We start from the raw sequence: 17600 nt of genomic DNA on the forward strand, positions 1-17600 counted from the left end.
GGACTGTGTTCGCAGACCCTCCCAGCCCTGACCACCCCTCGGAGGCCCGCCCCTGTTCAGAAGCCCTCAGGGACTCCCAGCGCTTATCAGAAGAGGCCACCACTCTGTCCTGTGGCCGAAGACACTGGGAGAGTCGCCTCCCCCAACTCAATTTCTCGGAGTTCTCCCCTCCCGCTACATTCTAGCACAGCGTTGCCTGGTAGAAATATAACCCGAGCCGCGCGATGTCATTTAAAATTTTCTAGTTAACCGCATTAACGTGGCAAAAGGAGACGGGTAAGTTAATTTTAATAATACATTTCATTGAATCCAACATGTCAAAAATTATAATTTTCACCCGTAACCAATATAAAAATTATTAATGAGCCATCGTATATTCTTCTAGAACTGTCTTCAAAGTCTTGTGACCAGCTCACAACCACTGCGTGTGTCAATTCAGACATTAAATTTTCATTGAACATATTTGATTTCTATCTGGATTTCACAAAATTTATAGTTGAAAAGGTAGACCCACGTACCCAAGTTGTTTTAGACATACCTAAATATTTCCTAACAAATGAATTACCTGGCAGAATATCATTTTCCTCTGACATTTGCATCTGCATGGACAAAAGCAGTTGCCCATCTTTTTTTTTAAAAGAAGAAATGCATCGCCTTCAAAGTGAAGTTGATTTCAAAACTACAGCTGTCCATCCAAGTTAAGTAAATTCACTCACTCTTGGGTCAACTCAGCAGTATTAAGGCCGAATTAAAATGAGGTTAAATGAGGGGTGCCTGGGTGGCTCAGTCAGTTAAGCGGACTCTTGGTTTCCACTCAGGTCGTCATCTCACAGTTCGTGAGATCGAGCCCCAAGTTGGGCTCCGTGCTGATGGTGTGGAGCCTGCTTGGGATTCTCTCTCTCTCTCTCTCTCTCTCTCTCTCTCTCTCTCCTTCTCTCTCTGTCCCTCCCCTGCTTATTTTCTCTCTCTCTCTCAAAATAAAATTAAAAAATTTTTTTAATGTTTTTTATTTATTTCTGAGAGAGAGAGAGAGAGAGAGGCGGCGTGAGCAGGGGAGGGTCAGAGAGAGAGGGAGATACAGAATCTGAAGCAGGCTCCAGGCTCTGAGCTAGCTGTCAGCACAGAGCCCGACGTGGGGCTCGAACCCACAAACAGTGAGACCATGACCTGAGCCGAAGTTGGACGCTTAACCGACTGAGCCACCCAGGCGCCCCTCAAAATAAAATTTAAAAAACACTTAAATAAAAGTGAAGTTGACCTCAACTGCAGCAATTTCTTACTTGACACATCCCCAAAGGCAAGCGAATCAAGGGCAAAAATGAACTATTGGGACTTCATCAAGGTAAAAATCTTCTGCACAGCAAAGGAAACAATAAAACTAATAAGCAACCGATCAAATGGGAAAAGATAGTTGTAAACAACATATCAGATAAAGGGCTAGTATCCAAAATCTATAAGGAANACGTCAGCATCTCACAGACAAGACTGTGCGTGTTTGGCTGCCACACAATTTTAAAAGCTCCCCATTTTTTAACGTTTACTTATTTTTGAGAGAGAGGGAGACAGAGAGAGAGAGAGAGAGAGAGAGAGAGAGAGAGAGAGAGAGAGAGAGAACAAGTGGGGGAGGGGCAGAGTGAGAGGGAGACACAGAATCCAAAGCAGGCTCCAGGCTCCAAGCTGTCAGTACAGAGCCCGATGTGGGGCTCGAACTCGTGAACCATCAGATCATGGCCTGGGCCAAAGTGGGACGCTCAACTGACCGAGCCACCCAGGTGCCCCCCGGGCTGCGGCAAAATTTCAGCTGTTGTGCGTGCTCCTCACAGTGTCCTTCACTCAGGGACAGCGGCCCACAGGGTGATGGAGGGGCTGGATGGAGAAGGCCAGGCCCAGGCAGCCCTCTCAGCCAGTTCCATAAACGTAAATATAAGATGTGGGCTTGGGTACCTGCAGGTTTTAGAGAACAATTTGCAGCAGCCCCCGTCAGTTTTAATTTCTGAGGAACTCAAAGAACAGAGGAGGCATCATGGGCCAGAGGAGAGAAGAGGGGTGACACCTCCCTGGCCAGCCTCAGGGTGTCTTGCCATGCCTCATGCACACCCCATGATGGCTCCCTTTGGGTCTCTCCTCAGGGGTTCCCTCAGCCTGTGGGTGCAGGGCATTCAGGCTTTGCTTGTTTGAAGTCTCCCTGTGCTTCAAGGACCAGCTGAAATGCTTACCTTCTCCTTGGAGAAGCCCGATGGTCCAGTGCCCCACCGAGAGGGCATTCCCACCTCGTCTGGTGATGACTGATGCCCATGTCCTAACTCTCCTGCTAGACTGTCAGCATCTGGGAACACGACTGAGTCTCTTCCGTCTCTCTATGCCCTGCCGAGGCACTCAGCTGAGAAGGGCACCCCTTACTTTGCCTCTGCCGTCCAGACACCTGAGGTCTGCTTGGGGTGAGGCAGCCCCCCCTAACGCTCAGGCCACTCCAGGGCCTGAGCAACGTGCATTCGAGTTCTCTTTAAGTTGCTATGGGCACTTGCACTCTTTTTTTTTAATTTTTTTTTTAATGTTTTATTTATTTCTAGGAGAGAGAGAGAGAGAGACAGCGTGAGCAGGGGAGGGTCAGAGAGAGAGGGAGTCACAGACTGAAACAGGCTCCAGGCTCTGAGCTGGCAGTCAGCACAGAGCCCGACGCGGGGCTCGATCCCACGAACCGCGAGATCATGACCTAAGCGAAAGTCGGACGCCCAACCGACTAAGCCACCCAGGCGCCCCGCACCTGCACTCTTTATCCCTTTAGCTTATGTCCAAGGACAATCAGGCAGGAGACAAAAGCCCTAACAAGCCAGGGATGACCGGCATGGGTGACAGAAGAAATCAGTGGCTCTTTTGAGGGCCTCAGTTCCCTCTGTAAAGGCAGGGAGGGGCAATGAGCATCTTACTGAGGGGGTTAGACTCTAATGGGAAGGAACATCACCTTCATCATAGCCGTGCTTCCTCCCACTATTTCAAAAGCCTCTGCAGTCATTATCAACAGGGATTCTTAAAACACCCCAGGAAGTGAGGAAAGCCAACAAGGGAGGCAAAGAGAAGGTGATGTCCCATCAAAACTGGTAGCAAAGAATGGGACCAGAATCCTGACTTGCTGATCCCTTCAGCTGGCTCTGTCTCTGAACCCACGTGTGCCAGCGCTGACAGAACAAAGGACAAACGGAACAAAACAAAACCCCCACCTCCTAGGTTTCAGGGCTGCTGGAATCCTTGAAGGTCCTCTCAATCAACGCCACATTTCACCGAAGAGGACACAGGTCCAGATGGGGGAAGTGGTGTGCTTAAGTCTTACGATGACTGCTAAATCCAATTTTGTTCATTTTTCTCAGCTCTTTAAGAGCTGCGGCGAGTCACCAGTTGAGATTTAGGAGACTTGGGATCTTGTCCCACCCGCTGCCATGTCACCCCCTCCCCCAGTACTTCCACTTGTATTTGCCAGACAGGAGGCATGGCAGTTGAGAGTGCCCAGTGTCCTGTCCGCCTAGCGTGGCCAAGATCCTCCTCCCATTTCTGCCCCAGATGGGGAGAGCTGGGTGGTGGGAAAAGGAGGGACAAACAGAAACAGGAGAGAGGAGGGGTCACCTATACCAGCGGAGGGGACATGAGCCCTTTGTTGGGGGAGGGAGAAGGGCCAAAGGAGAGGAGAGCACTGATCAAAAACGCACCTGAATCGGAATCACAGCATACCTGTGTTTCTTCAGTCGCTTCCATGTCTCCTCCTTCCTTGGCACCTCCTTTTCCTTCTTTGAAGGTGCTCTCTGCTCCTTGAAGGAAGTCCTCCTATCCTTCCTTCTCTCCGAGCAGGTCCTCTCTGCGGAGCTCCTCCCCCGCTCCCCCAGCTCTTCTCGGTGTCTCCTGCGCTCTGCCTGCTTCCTCCGAGGGGACCCCGGCCCTGGGCTGCCCCTGACCCGTTCCTTCTGGCCAGGCTGGGCTCCGCGCCTACCTGCTGCACCCTCAGCTCTGAGAGCCCGCTTCTTCGAGGGTCTCCTCCCGGACCTGTCACCTGTAGGGGCCGGAATTGGACAGTTGTGGCCTCACCAGCTTCCACCCCAGGAAAGTGCCCCCAGCTGTGGGAAATCAGATGTCCAAGATAGTTCCTGGAGCTTGTTGACTCCAAAGGCCACATCTTTCAGAGCCTCTGGTCTGGGATGAGAATTAATGTCTCCCTCTTTGGACCTGCTGTCACTCCCACGCTCTTGCCTAAACCTCAGGTAGAGGGGGGCACCTGGGTGGCTTAGTTGGTTGAGCGACTGACTCTTGATTTTGGCTCAGGTCATGATTTCGTGGTTCGTGGGTTTGAGCCCGGCAACGGGCTCTGGGATGACAGTGTGGAGCCTGCTTGGGATTCTCTTTTCCTCTCTCTGTCCCTCCCCCACTCATGCACACACACTCGTGCTCTTTCTCAAAAATAAATAAATATTACAAAAAATAATAAAGCTCAGGTAGAGATTTAGGCACATGCCTTTGCCCTTTGTGGGTGTGCAACTCCTTGGGGTCCAAATGGATTCATCTCCTGACCAGGCCAAGGCCAAGCTCTGGTCTCTGTTTGGCAAGGCTCTGTCTGGACCACTGACGCAGAAGGGCCGAGCAGGCTCCTTTCTCCAGGGAGAAAGCCTCACCTGACCCTGCCTCTGTGTGTGTGTGTGTGTGTGTGTGTGTGTGTGTGTGTGTGTGTATCAACCATGACTCTGTAGCACTGGCAAATGGCCTGGTTGAACAGAATCTACAGTATGAAATTTCCTCAACAGTTTGCCCAACAGCTAGACTAAGTACAACTATTCACAAATTTACTAATTAAATACAGGAAAAGTTATCATGAAGTTCTGGTATTAATAACCAACCTCTTCATCACTTACTAGCTGGGTGTCTTTGAGCAAGTCACTTGACCTCTCTGAGTCTCGGCACATCTAACATGGGGATGTTCATACTTACTCCATCAGCTGTTTAATGAACACAGAACAGTGACTGACATCTGACAGTGATGCCACTGCATCATCCCTCGGCTCCTGGGCATGGTGGCTCTAACAGCTCACAGGCTCTCCCGTCTCCAGGGAGCTTTTGGTTGATGGGAGCCATCTTGCCAGGAAATTCCCAGAAGTTTACATCCCTTTCCTCTCCTTGAGTCAGCCCATGGCCAATTACTAACTGATACACAGGTATAAAAGTCCAGTCCTCTGCCCAAAAGCTGAGCAAGTCTGTTGCTCATTCATAATCCAGAGTTTCCTGTGGAATCAGGCCTTGGTTAGAGTCCATTTGAACACACATCCTTGCTCGATTCCTTCCCTTGCCCTATCCTGCTTCCCTCAATCCTTGTCTCCTGAGAGCCACCCTCAATAAATCACATGCCCATGAATCCCCATATCAGGCTCTCTTTCCAGGGAACCCGATAGATCTATAGGCACCTACCTCAGAGTGTGGTAGGGAAATCCAACTGAGATAGCATCAGGGCAAGTGTGATGGAAGCTGGAGTTAGATTCAGTGAATGAAATTTCCAATGAGGTTCAGAGAGAAACTAGTCAAAGTTCTCTTTTTGGATTTCAAACTAGGATATTGGTGGCATATTCAAATGGATAATGTGCCTGCCTGCTTGGCTACAGGCTATAGCAGCAAATGAGACTGAAGAGATTCTGTCCCTCAACACATTTTGAGTTAGTGGAAGAGATGGTGTGATCAGTTCTATGATGCAAGAAGCACAGGGTGGGCTTCACCTAGATTTAAGGAAGGCCTTTTGAAGGAGAAAACTTCTAAGCTGAGATCTGAGATCCTATTCTTAACTGATCCAACAGATAAGAGTTTGTTTAACATAATAATAGATGATTGTAGTTTATGGATAAGTGAAATGAATGACAGCTGTGTTAAAGGAACAAGAAGGAGGAACTGGAAATACTCTGTTATAAGGTATATGCACCACCCATGAAGTGGTATAATGTTATTTGAAAGTGGACCTATTGTTAATTGTAAATGGATATTGCAAACTCTAGTGAAACCACTAAAAAAAGCATAACTGATATGCTAAAAAGGGAGAGAAACTGGTATCCTAGGACATTCTCAGTCAAAACCACAAAACATAAAGGAAGGGTGGAAGACAAAAATAGGAACAAAAAAACCAAGGGCAATGAATAAAACAGCAACAGATACGGCAAATGTTATTCTAACTATATCAACAATCACTTTAACAACAATGGTCCAAATATACCAATTAAAGAAAGAGGTTGTCAGAGTTGATATTGAAAAAGACAAGAAATCCACTTTAAATATAAAGACAAATACAGATTACAAGTTAAGGGATGGGGAAAAATATACCATGCTAACACGAACCAAAAGAAAGCTAGAGTAACTGTACTAATTTCAGACAAAGCAGATTTCAGAGCAGGGAAAATTATCAGGGAAAAAGTAGGGCATTGTATAATGCTAAAAAGATCAGTTTTCCAAGAAGACATAACAATCCTTAACATGTATGTGTCTAACAACACAACACCAAAAACTGATAGAACTGCAAGAAGAAACAGGCAAATCCAGTTACAGTTGGTAAGTCCAGCCCCTTTGTCAGTAATCAACAGATCCAGCAGGCACATATGTCAGTATGTGCCTTATGTCAGTAAGGACATAGTTGAACTGAGCAGTACCATCGATCAACTGGATCTAATTGAAGTTTATAGAATACTTAATCCAACAACAGTAGAATACACATTCTTCTTGAGCTCACATGGAACATTCACGAAGATAGATGACATTCTGGCCATAAAACAAATGAGTAGCCAGATATGGTTTTCTAAGTCACCCACGATCCTATCTTAAGTGCTCAAATCTGACAACTGTTGATTTCTTGTTTCTAAGATTGAGTCCTAAGTGTAAAATGAAGTAAAATAACTTTCAGAATATCTTTTGTATCTAAAACGATCTTTGAGATTTCCCGGAAGGTCCCTGGAAAATCACAAAGACTTTTCCTTCCACCCTTTAACAAAGAGAGGTGCCGGAAACAATTAGGATTATTTGATATGTTACTGTTAGAGTTTCATGGGAAGAGTTGTCAAATCAGAAAAGATGCTTAGCCTTTTCTAGGTTAAATGGATATAGGTCAAATGTTTAAATATTTCAGCAACTGTATGCCCTATGGGCAGTTCTGAGAGATTTGTCATTGCCCTTGCTGTCCATGACTTATTTCCATTAATCAGAGTCCTGAAGGTGACATGCCTGATGTTACAAAACAGTATAATGATCAGTCACAATTCAGTTATCATTTAAAATGTTTATTTGATAATAATATTCTTTAATTTGAATCTGGCATCTTTTAGGCCAGTGCTTTTCAACTGGAAATGCACATCAGATTTACCTATAGAGTTGTATTAAAATCCACTGCTGGGGCACCTGGTGGCTCAGTAGGTTAAGTGTCCAACTCTTGATTTCGGCTCACAGTTGTGAGATCAAGCCCACATTAGTCTCTGCACTGGGGGTGGAACCTGTTTAAGATTTTCTCTGTCCTTAAAAAAAAAAGATTCTCTCTTTCCCTCTCCCTTTGCCTCTCCAGTACACATGTGCATGTATGCTCGCTCTCTCTCTCTCTCTCTCTCTCTCAAAACAAAACAAAACAACACATGCTTAGGATCTACTCTGGACTTAATGAATCTCTTTACATAATATTCTTTTTTATTTTTTTTATTTTTATTTTTTTTAATGTTTTATTATTTATTTCTAGAAGAGAGAGAGAGAGAGACAGCGTGAGCAGGGGAGGGTCAGAGAGAGAGGGAGTCACAGACTGAAACAGGCCCCAGGCTCTGAGCTTGCAGTCAGCACAGAGCCCGACGCGGGGCTCGAACCCACGAACCGTGAGATCATGACCTAAGTGAAAGTCGGACGCTTAACCGACTAAGCCACCCAGGTGCCCCATAATATTCTTTTTTAAAAAAAGTTTATTTATTTTGAGACACAGAGAGAGAGAGAGAACACATGCATGTGAGCTGGGGAAGTGCAGAGAGAGAGGGAGAGAGAGAGAGACAGAGACAGAGAGAGAATCCCAAGCAGGCTCTGTGCTGATAGTCCTGTCTGGGACTTGATCTCACCAAGTGTGAGATCATGACCTGAGCCAAAATCAAAAGTCAGACACTTAACTGACAGAGCCACCAGGTGTCCCTCTTTACATAATATTCTTGATCTATTTTTCTTATGTTCTTGATATAGTCTTGTTATAACATATAGATATGTTATAATACATATATATTATGTATATGCATTTATCTAATTATAAATTATACCTCAATATATTTTTCTCTGCAAAGATTACATTTGACCATTTTTATAAGTCAGATATAACGTTTCCTGTCTATATAAAAACATGCTTACTCATTATAAACATTTTGCTCAAAATTTTTAGGTTGCCTTAGCATGTTTGTTTTGCATCCTATAGAAACAACCAAATTTCCTGGTCAGTTTCATTTCTGCTATAAAACATTTCACTTTTTTGAATGTTTTTCTTTATTTCTGAGAGAGAGAGAGAGAGAGAGAAAGAGAGACACTGTGAGCAGGGGAGGGTCAGAAAGAGGGAGACACAGAATCCAAAACAGGCTCCAGGCTCTGAGCTGGCTGTCAGCACAGAGCCTGATGCGGGGCTCGAACCCATGAACCGTGAGATCATGACCTGAGCCGAAGTCGGACGCTCAACTGACTGAGCCACCCAGGAGCCCCTGAAACATTTCACTCTTGAAAGTTATCAGTAATAAGATAACCACAGCCATCTAAGTCTCTGTCACCTATAGATACTACTTGTTTTACCCTGAAACTTCTTTGAAACCTCAGCTGTAGTCTAGAGTTTTTATCTTTAATCAAAGGACAGCCTCAGAACCCTGACTGGAAGGACTCTAGCAGGTATTGTTAACAACTAGCACAGTAGTGAAACTCTCAAGGGGTTGAATCTTGCATTCATGTCCTTCAACTGAAGAGACATCACCATCTTCAAATTACCGGAAGACCATCCCTACTGGTGACCTCTGGCTGAGGGTGCCTTGGAGCCCTCTTGAGGCAGACAGTCTTTAGATATAGACAGTTGTGCCCAAGATGCATGAAACAAGGCCATAGACTGTCACTTTGTAGCCTGCATTCCCATTTTCTATTCTTCAACCTAAATTCCATCCTATACTAACATAAGGGCACTTTTAGTTGTGTTACTAATAAGTCCCTATTTCTAATATTGCTTCCTTAATCACTCCTTGGTATGAATCCAACACCCAGTTACAATTCACCCATGAACTGGCTAAAGTGCATATTTCCCTTGGGAATCACTCAGCTATCACTGGTCCCAGTTCCATGTAAGAAATCAGCTGGTTTTCTGAGAAACTGGACTCGACCATTGAGTGGTGTTTTAGATGGTAAATTCCACAACAGGCCAGGTGGCCGGAAATCCAAAACCTCCATCACATCCTAGGAGGGCCTTGACTCTGCTGAAACAGTAGTTAGGGACCTTTGGTAACAGCCAGTGTTTGTAACTGAACTTTCACTTGAACTAGAACTTAGAAGGAGATCAGGGAACAGGTGGTGTATTTTTGGAGACTGTCTTGCTTTCACAGATCAACAAGAAAGACATGTTACTTTTCCTTTAGACCTGCCTAATAATCTTGATACTACAAAATTCACTACCTGACACCAAACTATTTTTGATGAATGGTGCCAAAACTTTACAGCATTATTTCACAATCCCTTAGTAGTATTTTGGCCCAAACCAGATCACTATGTGGTCCCCAGTGACTGGTATTAGATATGGTACAGAAGCCTCCTATTATTCGCAAATCAGACAGGAACTTGTTACTTAGGTAAACTAATACCTATTCTCAGGATTGCTTCTGACGTCACCCAGGATCCATTTTGGCCCATTAGTTTGTCCTCTAGGAAAACAAGATTAGTAAACAGTTTCATTGAAGAAAGAAAATTTGATTCCAGAACTGAAATCCTCACTACTCTAGGGGAATTGTGAAATTCAGGACTTTCATTTCCATACTTTAGAAGAGGTCTGAATGGTAAAATGAACCTTACATGTTATTATTGAGATAATAAAAGGTGATTAGACAATGCCACCAAGAACACATCTCCTGAGAGGTTTATGAAATTGGATGGGAGGTGATTTATAGCAGAGCTGCTTCAGATGTATTTCAGCCTGCCGAGGGTAATGTGCACCGTTCAGGGGAGGAATGCTGTACTTGTATTCCTGACGACCTCTGAGATCTTTAATATTACTAAAAAGATCCAAGAAGTAAACAAAGATATCAGGAAGCTGGAAACTTTGATCCCATATTTGGTTCCATGGACTTTTCCGATTGTACATGAGATTTGTTCTTTTATTTAGGCTGGGCATTCTTGGCTCCTGGCTGAAAAGTGAACTATACAAACTGTGGTTATAATTCTTCTCTTTGTATTTGTCTGTGTCCCAGTGTTCAGGTGTGCGATCTCCAGAGTTTTGAACACTGTTGCATAGCTGCTATGCGTCAAATGACTCAGCAAAAGGTCATGCAGAAGAAAGAACTGGAAAACCTCACACACAGGCTGAAACAACGGCCCCCAGAAACTTGGGAGCTTGATGCAACTATCCACAGATGATTGACATGCAACTATGATACCTCAAACAGCGGTGAAGATCTGAGTTGATGCTCTCAGATATTGATGGTCTGACCTTCATTTGGGGCTGAATAATGACCACAAGGACCAACTGAGAACAGAAGCCATCTTACACCACAGCCAGCCCAGACGCAGAGAACCCAAAACTACATCTTAGTGTTCACATTAAGATGACTTTGTGTGATACCTCTGTCTTCATTAACATGACTTTAGGAAACTGCTGTGGGGTTGGGACACCGGTTCCTGGTCATTGCAGGGCAGGCTCTGTGAGGATGTTTGCTGTGAAGGCCAAGAAAAGGCACCAAGCAAGGGTCTGACTCCACCATTAATAATCTTTGGGACTCGATTTCTTATTGCTGCAGTTATCGCAGGAGGTAACTGGTGTCCGCTCATTGAAAAGCAGCGAGCACTGTTTATAGATGCGAAGACAGGCAATTGTATGTGTGGTCGGATAGGTTTTCTTGGCCCACTCCTTTCCTGACTTCTTTCTTCTCTGACTCCTCTCCCAAGGGAAAAGGGTTTCAGTCCGACAATGTAAAGCAAGGTTATTTAAGTGTAATGATAACTCATCCAAGTTAGGAAGCTGGTCAGTATCAGCCAGTGAGAGATGGATTTGTCCTGTAGATATTCTTCCCCATGGCTCTGGAAGGCGTCGGGCCCCATCATGAAGGAGGGATGGAGCCAGAAGCAAATCCACCCCCTCCAAAGACCGGGAGCTAATGTGAGAAAGTGTTTGTTACTGCAGCTGTGACCCTTTAGGGGAGTTCTAGAACTGAGCTATGCTCTCAGAGAGGACAGAAGAGCAGAGAGTGTGTGCAAGAGGTCTCCTGGGCCCTGTCCAATACCAGCTCCATGTTGCTTTCAAGAACTGGGTAAAAATGTCAATATATATCTGCGTCTTCTTCTGAGCTCTGTGTGTCCTCAATCAGCTAACAAATGGCTTTCTTTCTGGCAATGAGCTATATACCAAGCATTCTTCCAAACACTATAGATAGAAGCCAAGGGTTCATGCATTTTTTACAGGCTGTAATTCCTTTAGTAATGTTATTTCCCAACTGAGTGAAATTCATCTGGAATGTGGAAAGCAAGCCAGAATTTGCTCCTCAATCTTCCCCAAGCCTCTTCCACTTTAGTTTTTCTTTACAGTCAGTGTTCCATGGACTCCACCTAATGAATAATTTAGGAGCCAGAAAAGCAGCTGCTACATTAGGAAGACCTCCAAGCCCAGCATGTACTCCCTCACTCGTAACAGGTGTCTTCATGCACATGGACCTGATCCAAAGTGAAAATCGGCAGAGGAGATGCTGGAAGCCCAGCAGGGTCTGACTCACCCTCCAGCTTGGTGATTTTAACCGTTAAATACCTTTACTGAATGATCTGGAAGGTGGGCGAGTTCTGACCCTCCTCCTCAACTAACGGGATGACAAATTGTAATTATTTTGAGAAAATAACTTTGTATTCTCAGACATTTTTGTCCTCTCCATATCCTAGAAGCTGGAAGGAACAGGATCTCAGATCCCCCCAGAGGTGACTCCAGAGAATTGAAATGAAAATCTTCACGTAATTGCGCTTCAGTTAATTTCACGGATTCCCAATATTTAACTGTATTCCCGCTGTATTCCTTGATCATCTGGACCCTTGAAATGAAAACTCTGACCCATTTCCTCTTTTTTTATGGGAGAAGGGAGCATGGCAAGAGGGGTGGGGGATGAGTGGCATATTTCAGTAGGAAGATGTTTGTGTTTTAGGCAAAACGACTTTCCATCTCAGTCCTGCTTGAGGACCATGTGCCCACCGGTGACACCGAGGCGTGGTGGGTGGGCCGAGTGGGTGCAGGAGGGACATGGAGAGGAGGGTCCTGGGCAGGGAGAATGGAGTGTGGAGAACCAGATCGGAGCACCCTACGTCTAGATAACTGTCACCAAGAGAGCCGACCCTCCTGTGGGGAAAGGGTTGCTCGTCCAGCCACATGCAGGCACACTTTCTAACGCTTGTCCCCATGTCTGCAGGGAAGTAATGGCTGGATGGCGGCCGGGGTAGGGAGGACAGAGTGTGGCCAAGGGGCAGCTCTGGAACTCTGGGGGCAGGAAGGAGGGCTGAGATGCCAGTGGTGGCTCCCTGGCCCCTCCCTCCTGCCCAGGGTCCTGGCTTTTCCACAAGTCTTGCTCTTGGGTTCTTGCCCCTACCCCCCGACTTGTCATGAAGGGACTCAGGCCCCTGGCAGTGGGGGAGCAGAGGGTGACAAGACAGAAGGGCTTGGCAGAGGAGGCGAAGGCTGCCTAGTTCCTCCATGCCAGTACCGTGTACCTGGGTGGGGGCCCGGACGAGCCCCGGGGAACGACCCTCCCCCTCAGAACCGGCCAGGGTAATCTTCCGCCCTCACCCCAGAAGTCCATTCTTTCCCGTGATTCTGCTTCCTTGCTTACTGGGGAGATTCAAGGAGGAGGAAACGGCATCATAGTCTCCACAACACGTCTCATGACCTGAAGTGTAGGATCCCTGGCCTGTGGGTGTGGCTTCTGTCCTCCTTATGGCCACGGTGCGGGGTGGGGGTGGGGGTTCTCTCCTGCCGACTCCTCCTGGAGCAGGTGGCCCTGCTCTGGGTAAAGCCCTCCCCGCCTCGCAGAAGAGCTTGTGGCCGCATTGCTGATGGGAAGGTGGCCTAGCCCCACTACTGCTGGCACTGCGTGGAGGTTAGGAGTGTGCCGTCTGGAGTCAGGTGGCCCGGGTGTGAGCCCTGGTTCTGCCACCTACCCGCTGCCCAGACGGCGTTTCCCTGCCAATGGTCACTGCTTCCTGAGGCTCAGCTCAGTGTCCCTAGCTCTGGGCTGCAGGCGGGCCCTCTCTGCGCAGCATTGTGTCCCTTCCCCAATTAAAACACTTGCCCTCACGCCCCCGCCCCCCCCGACCCAGGGCTCCTTAAGAGGTGGGGGGAAGGGAAAGGGAGGGGAGAGGAGAGGAGGAGAGGGTTGAAGAGAACGCTGGGTGGGGCGGCTGGACCCGGAATGCATCACTCCATCTCACACACACCCCACCTCAGGCATCGTCCCACCTCACCTGTTCCCGGAGAGCTGCTCCTTGCCTGCTGCCTCACTCCACTGCCTGCTGGAAGAGATAGAGCATGCCGGGTGACCGACCTCTAGGAGTCCCCCTCCATGGATCACCCCCATCTCGCTGTGGGAACCCTCAGCTGGTCCCAATGCCCCAGACGAGGATCTGGCCCCGATCATTTTACGAACAAGCTCCCCCAGTCCTGACAAATCTCTGACCCCCTGGAGCAGACATGAGGTTAGAACATCCCCACACCCTCCCTGCCCCAGACAAACAGACAGACAGACAGACAGAGAAGTCTGCTGAGGGGATTGCTGCGGAAAGGCAATTCTAACCAGGAAAGCAGGAGGCTAAACCCCGGGTGGGCTCTCAGGGCTCTGCCGCTTAACACCAGCACCGTGCATAGTACTGGACACACGCCCTTTTCAGTCCCTTCAGTGGTCATGCCTGGGAGCAAGTTGCCTTGGTCCATCTCATGGGTGAAGCTGGGAGAGGCCGGATAACCAGACTGGGGTCATTCAGCGAGCAGGTGGCAGACCCTGGACTCAAGCCTGGTCCCGGTGCCTCTGTTCCACTGGTTCCCCGCTGCTGCTCAGGAACCCTGGGGTGGGCGGGGGGGCACTCGGAGCTGAGGACCACTCACCTTCCTCCCCGAGGCTCTTTAGCTGGCGGCTCATGGTCAGAGGAGCTCCTCAGCCCCCCTCGCTGGCTCACACCGCTCCTGGTCCATGTGCATCTTCATTCAGCCTGGGGCGCTTTCCTGCCCTCATGGTGGCCAGGCTTCCTTTCTGGGCCCTGATGGCAGCCAGGGCTCCTTGGCTGGTTTGAGATTGAACTGGAGGTGGGCGAAGGTTGGGAGAGAGGTGAGGAAAGAGGCGGGGAGTTCCCAGCCCTTCAATCCTGCCACACACTCCTCCACTCAGGTTTCCTAGCAAAGGGGCAGTGCCGCCTCATGTTTCAGGCATCACTTACACACGGAGGGGCCCTGGAGGGGCCAGCTCATCTCCCAGCCACATCACCAGCACTCTGGCCACGGGGGATGTGGGAGGCATCCCAGGGCCCTTTCCCTCTACCCTGAGTCTCTAGTTGGGACGAGGCATCAGGAAAGTTCTAGAATGTTGGTGAAAATTATCCCCAGGGCTTCTGTTTAAAATGCAGATTCCCAGGACCGACACTGGGCATTCGAATCAGTAGGTCTGGGCAGTGCCCAAGGAATCTACACTCTGAATCTGGATGCCGGAGTCCTGGGGTCCCTCTGATGAATGGCTCCTGCTCCTGACACCTGTCACTTGCTCGGCAACTTTTCCCACTGTTGCCCGCCCCCCGAAAGGACCCATCTGGCTGCTTTGAAAACCAGAGGTTCCGAGTTGATCCTCTGGAAGGCAGCCACCCCAAGGCAGGCCCTGGGGTGTGCGGTTCTCAACCTGGGATCCCTATGAGCAGAAAAGGGGGGAGACATAACAATTTCATTTTCCCTTGTCTTTGAAATACAGCCTTTCCCTCAAAAACATGTGATTTTTGTCCCCAGTGGAAGTCATAGACATTTTCTCAGCATGTTAAGCTGTTGGGGGAAGTATCATGGGTGCCTATCACTACTTTGAAATTATGACCATTATAAACCTGTCAGTAGACTTTGTTATTTACTTGTTAGGAGGACCCGTTGCCTGGCCACCCTGGTGAAGGGAAGGGGCCAAAGAGCTACCACAGGAGGAAGAGTCTGAAGTGCACACGCTTCAGCTCAGGCTTGAAATCTTTCTGTCACTTGGCCTCTCCTGAGCCCCAGGATTCCAGGACAATGGGGGCACTCTTGCACTCTCCGGCCTCGACGCTGTAGCACTGGGGCCCTGGTGTGACTGCAGCCAGCTTCTCTCCCAACCCAGCAATCCCTCTGGCAGAGGGGGCTCCAGCTGGCCTGCCCACCTCCCCTAATGAGTGAGGACCCTCCCAGCCCTTCCCGGGTCTCTGTGATCTGAGGGAGTAAGACTTTCTACATTCCCTTCATTCCTGCAGGGAAATTCCCTCGCGTTCCCGCACCTGGCCCATCTACATCAGGGAACACACTGCTTCTCTGCTTCCCACAGAGAAAACCGGGCACCCGCTAGGGCTAGAATCCATTGTAGGCACAGGGGAACGATCAGTGAATAAAGCGGAGACCCCTGCCCTCCGGGGGGCTGTTTCTGCCATCCCAGGTGGGTGGGTGAGGGCTTGGCATCTCAAGGGGGAAGCTGGGAATTCAGAACTGTCTTCTGTCTCACAACAAAACCTATGACAACTGTTGCTATGGGATTCCAAGTTCAAGTTTGGGAGTCAAACCGAACACAGAGTATTTTGCGTTATTCATTGCACACCACTTAATATCAATTCCAGGGCTTGGTGAGGGAAACACACACGCAGGTGTCACTCTGCCCTGAGGAAGGGACGAAGGTCAGTCTGTCCTCATCTCCAAAGGGTCCACCCACAGCAGCAGGGCATGGGGGGAGCCAACAGGGTTTGTGAGGCCCCAGGGACCTGGGTCTGAGCCACTTGCTCAAGGGGTGACAAAAAGAGATGCCATTAATATTTTATAACTCTTATTCATGTCACCCGTGTGTTGTACGGCGCTGTGTGCTCTGTCCTGGCTGGGAGCTCTCAGAAAGGTCTCTCTACTCCTTTCTGTCAGGCATGTGCCAGGCCCTTTAAATGATTTATTTAATCATCTCCACAATTATCTAAGGAGGATCACCTCATTATCTTTTTCTTCTTTTTTACAGACAGGGAAACTGAGGCTGAGATAAGTAATGTGTCCTCACATTCCCTGGGGAAAGGGACCAGCACTGATGGCTGCCTCACACCAGGCTTTTATCCTGCACACTCTTTACCTTTCTGGAAGACTCTGGACCACACCATATCATATCGTTCTTTCCAAAGGTCCCTGTGTCTGCCTCCCACCTGGGTGCCTGGCTTCTGGTCCTGCCCTTTCAATCTTTCTCCTGCATGGAAGCTAGGGGAGCCCTTAAAGCAGAAGTGGTCAAGACCACATCTTGACCCTGCTTTAAAACCCTGCCCTGAAACCCCATGGCCTCAGGATGAAATCCAGACTCCCTATTGTGCCATTTAAGGCCCAGAGAGCTCTGGGCCTTTCCAGTTCCCTTCTGTCTCTGCATTTCAGTCTCCTTTCCAACCCAATACTGCAACTGGCTCTCCTTCCAGCACTGTGATTTTCCTTTGCCACTCTCCTTTCTGCCTGGGGCACTCTCTGAAGGATGATGTGCTCAGAATTTGTGCCAGAGCCTTGGGCACACTGGCCATGCAACACTTGAAAAATATGACTCGGACAGGTGGGTGGCTCAATCGGTTCGGTGTCCAACTTCAGCTCAGGTCATGATCGCCCGGTTCATGAGCTTGACCCCCACACTGGGCTCACTGCTGTCAGCCTATCAGCACAGAGCCTGCTTCGGATCCTCTGTCTCCCTCTCTCTCTGCCCCTCCCCTACTTATGCTCTCTCTCACTCAAAAAATAAAAAACATTAAAAATAACCAATAAATAAAAATATGACTTGGAATGATGTTTCCCAACAGAGTTCTCTGGCTTTTGCTACTTACTACTTGAGGTACGCATATTGGACATTCAACCCAACGTAAATAAACATCGTTCTGAAGAGTGGTAATATTGGAGTGGTGTGCTCTTAATATTTCATCAGGATGGTGAACATTTATCTTGCTAGGGCTGAGGATAGTGAGCTCTGTAGTAATTCTCTTTCACTGGGAGTGGCTTGATCTGAGAAATAAAACCCTAAAATCCAATATGATGACAACAAAAACAGTGTACAATTTCAACTAAAAGTCACAAGGCATCCAAATCCAGTGGTGCTTTTATGTCAAAAACCTTCGTTAATGGGGTGCCTGGGTGGCTTAGTCGGTTAAGCGTCCGA

The 17600-nt window shown here is 48.0% G+C and overlaps 1 protein-coding gene across 1 annotated transcript in view; it reads right to left on the reverse strand.

The window, feature by feature from the left end:
• TMC2 (transmembrane channel like 2) overlaps positions 1 to 14366 on the reverse strand; it is a 67559-nt gene extending 53193 nt beyond the window's left edge. The window contains exons 1-2 of the mRNA XM_077767050.1: positions 14333 to 14366; positions 3724 to 4039 (exon numbers count right to left, since the gene is read on the reverse strand). Of these exons, the coding sequence (XP_077623176.1) occupies positions 3724 to 4039; positions 14333 to 14366 (350 nt within the window). The remainder of the gene's footprint in view (positions 1 to 3723; positions 4040 to 14332) is intronic.
• Between the last annotated feature and the right edge of the window lie 3234 nt (positions 14367 to 17600).

The sequence above is a fragment of the Crocuta crocuta genome, unplaced genomic scaffold (genome assembly GCF_008692635.1).
Source record: "Crocuta crocuta isolate KB4526 unplaced genomic scaffold, BGI_CrCroc_1.0 scaffold15, whole genome shotgun sequence".
NCBI lineage: Eukaryota > Metazoa > Chordata > Mammalia > Carnivora > Hyaenidae > Crocuta > Crocuta crocuta.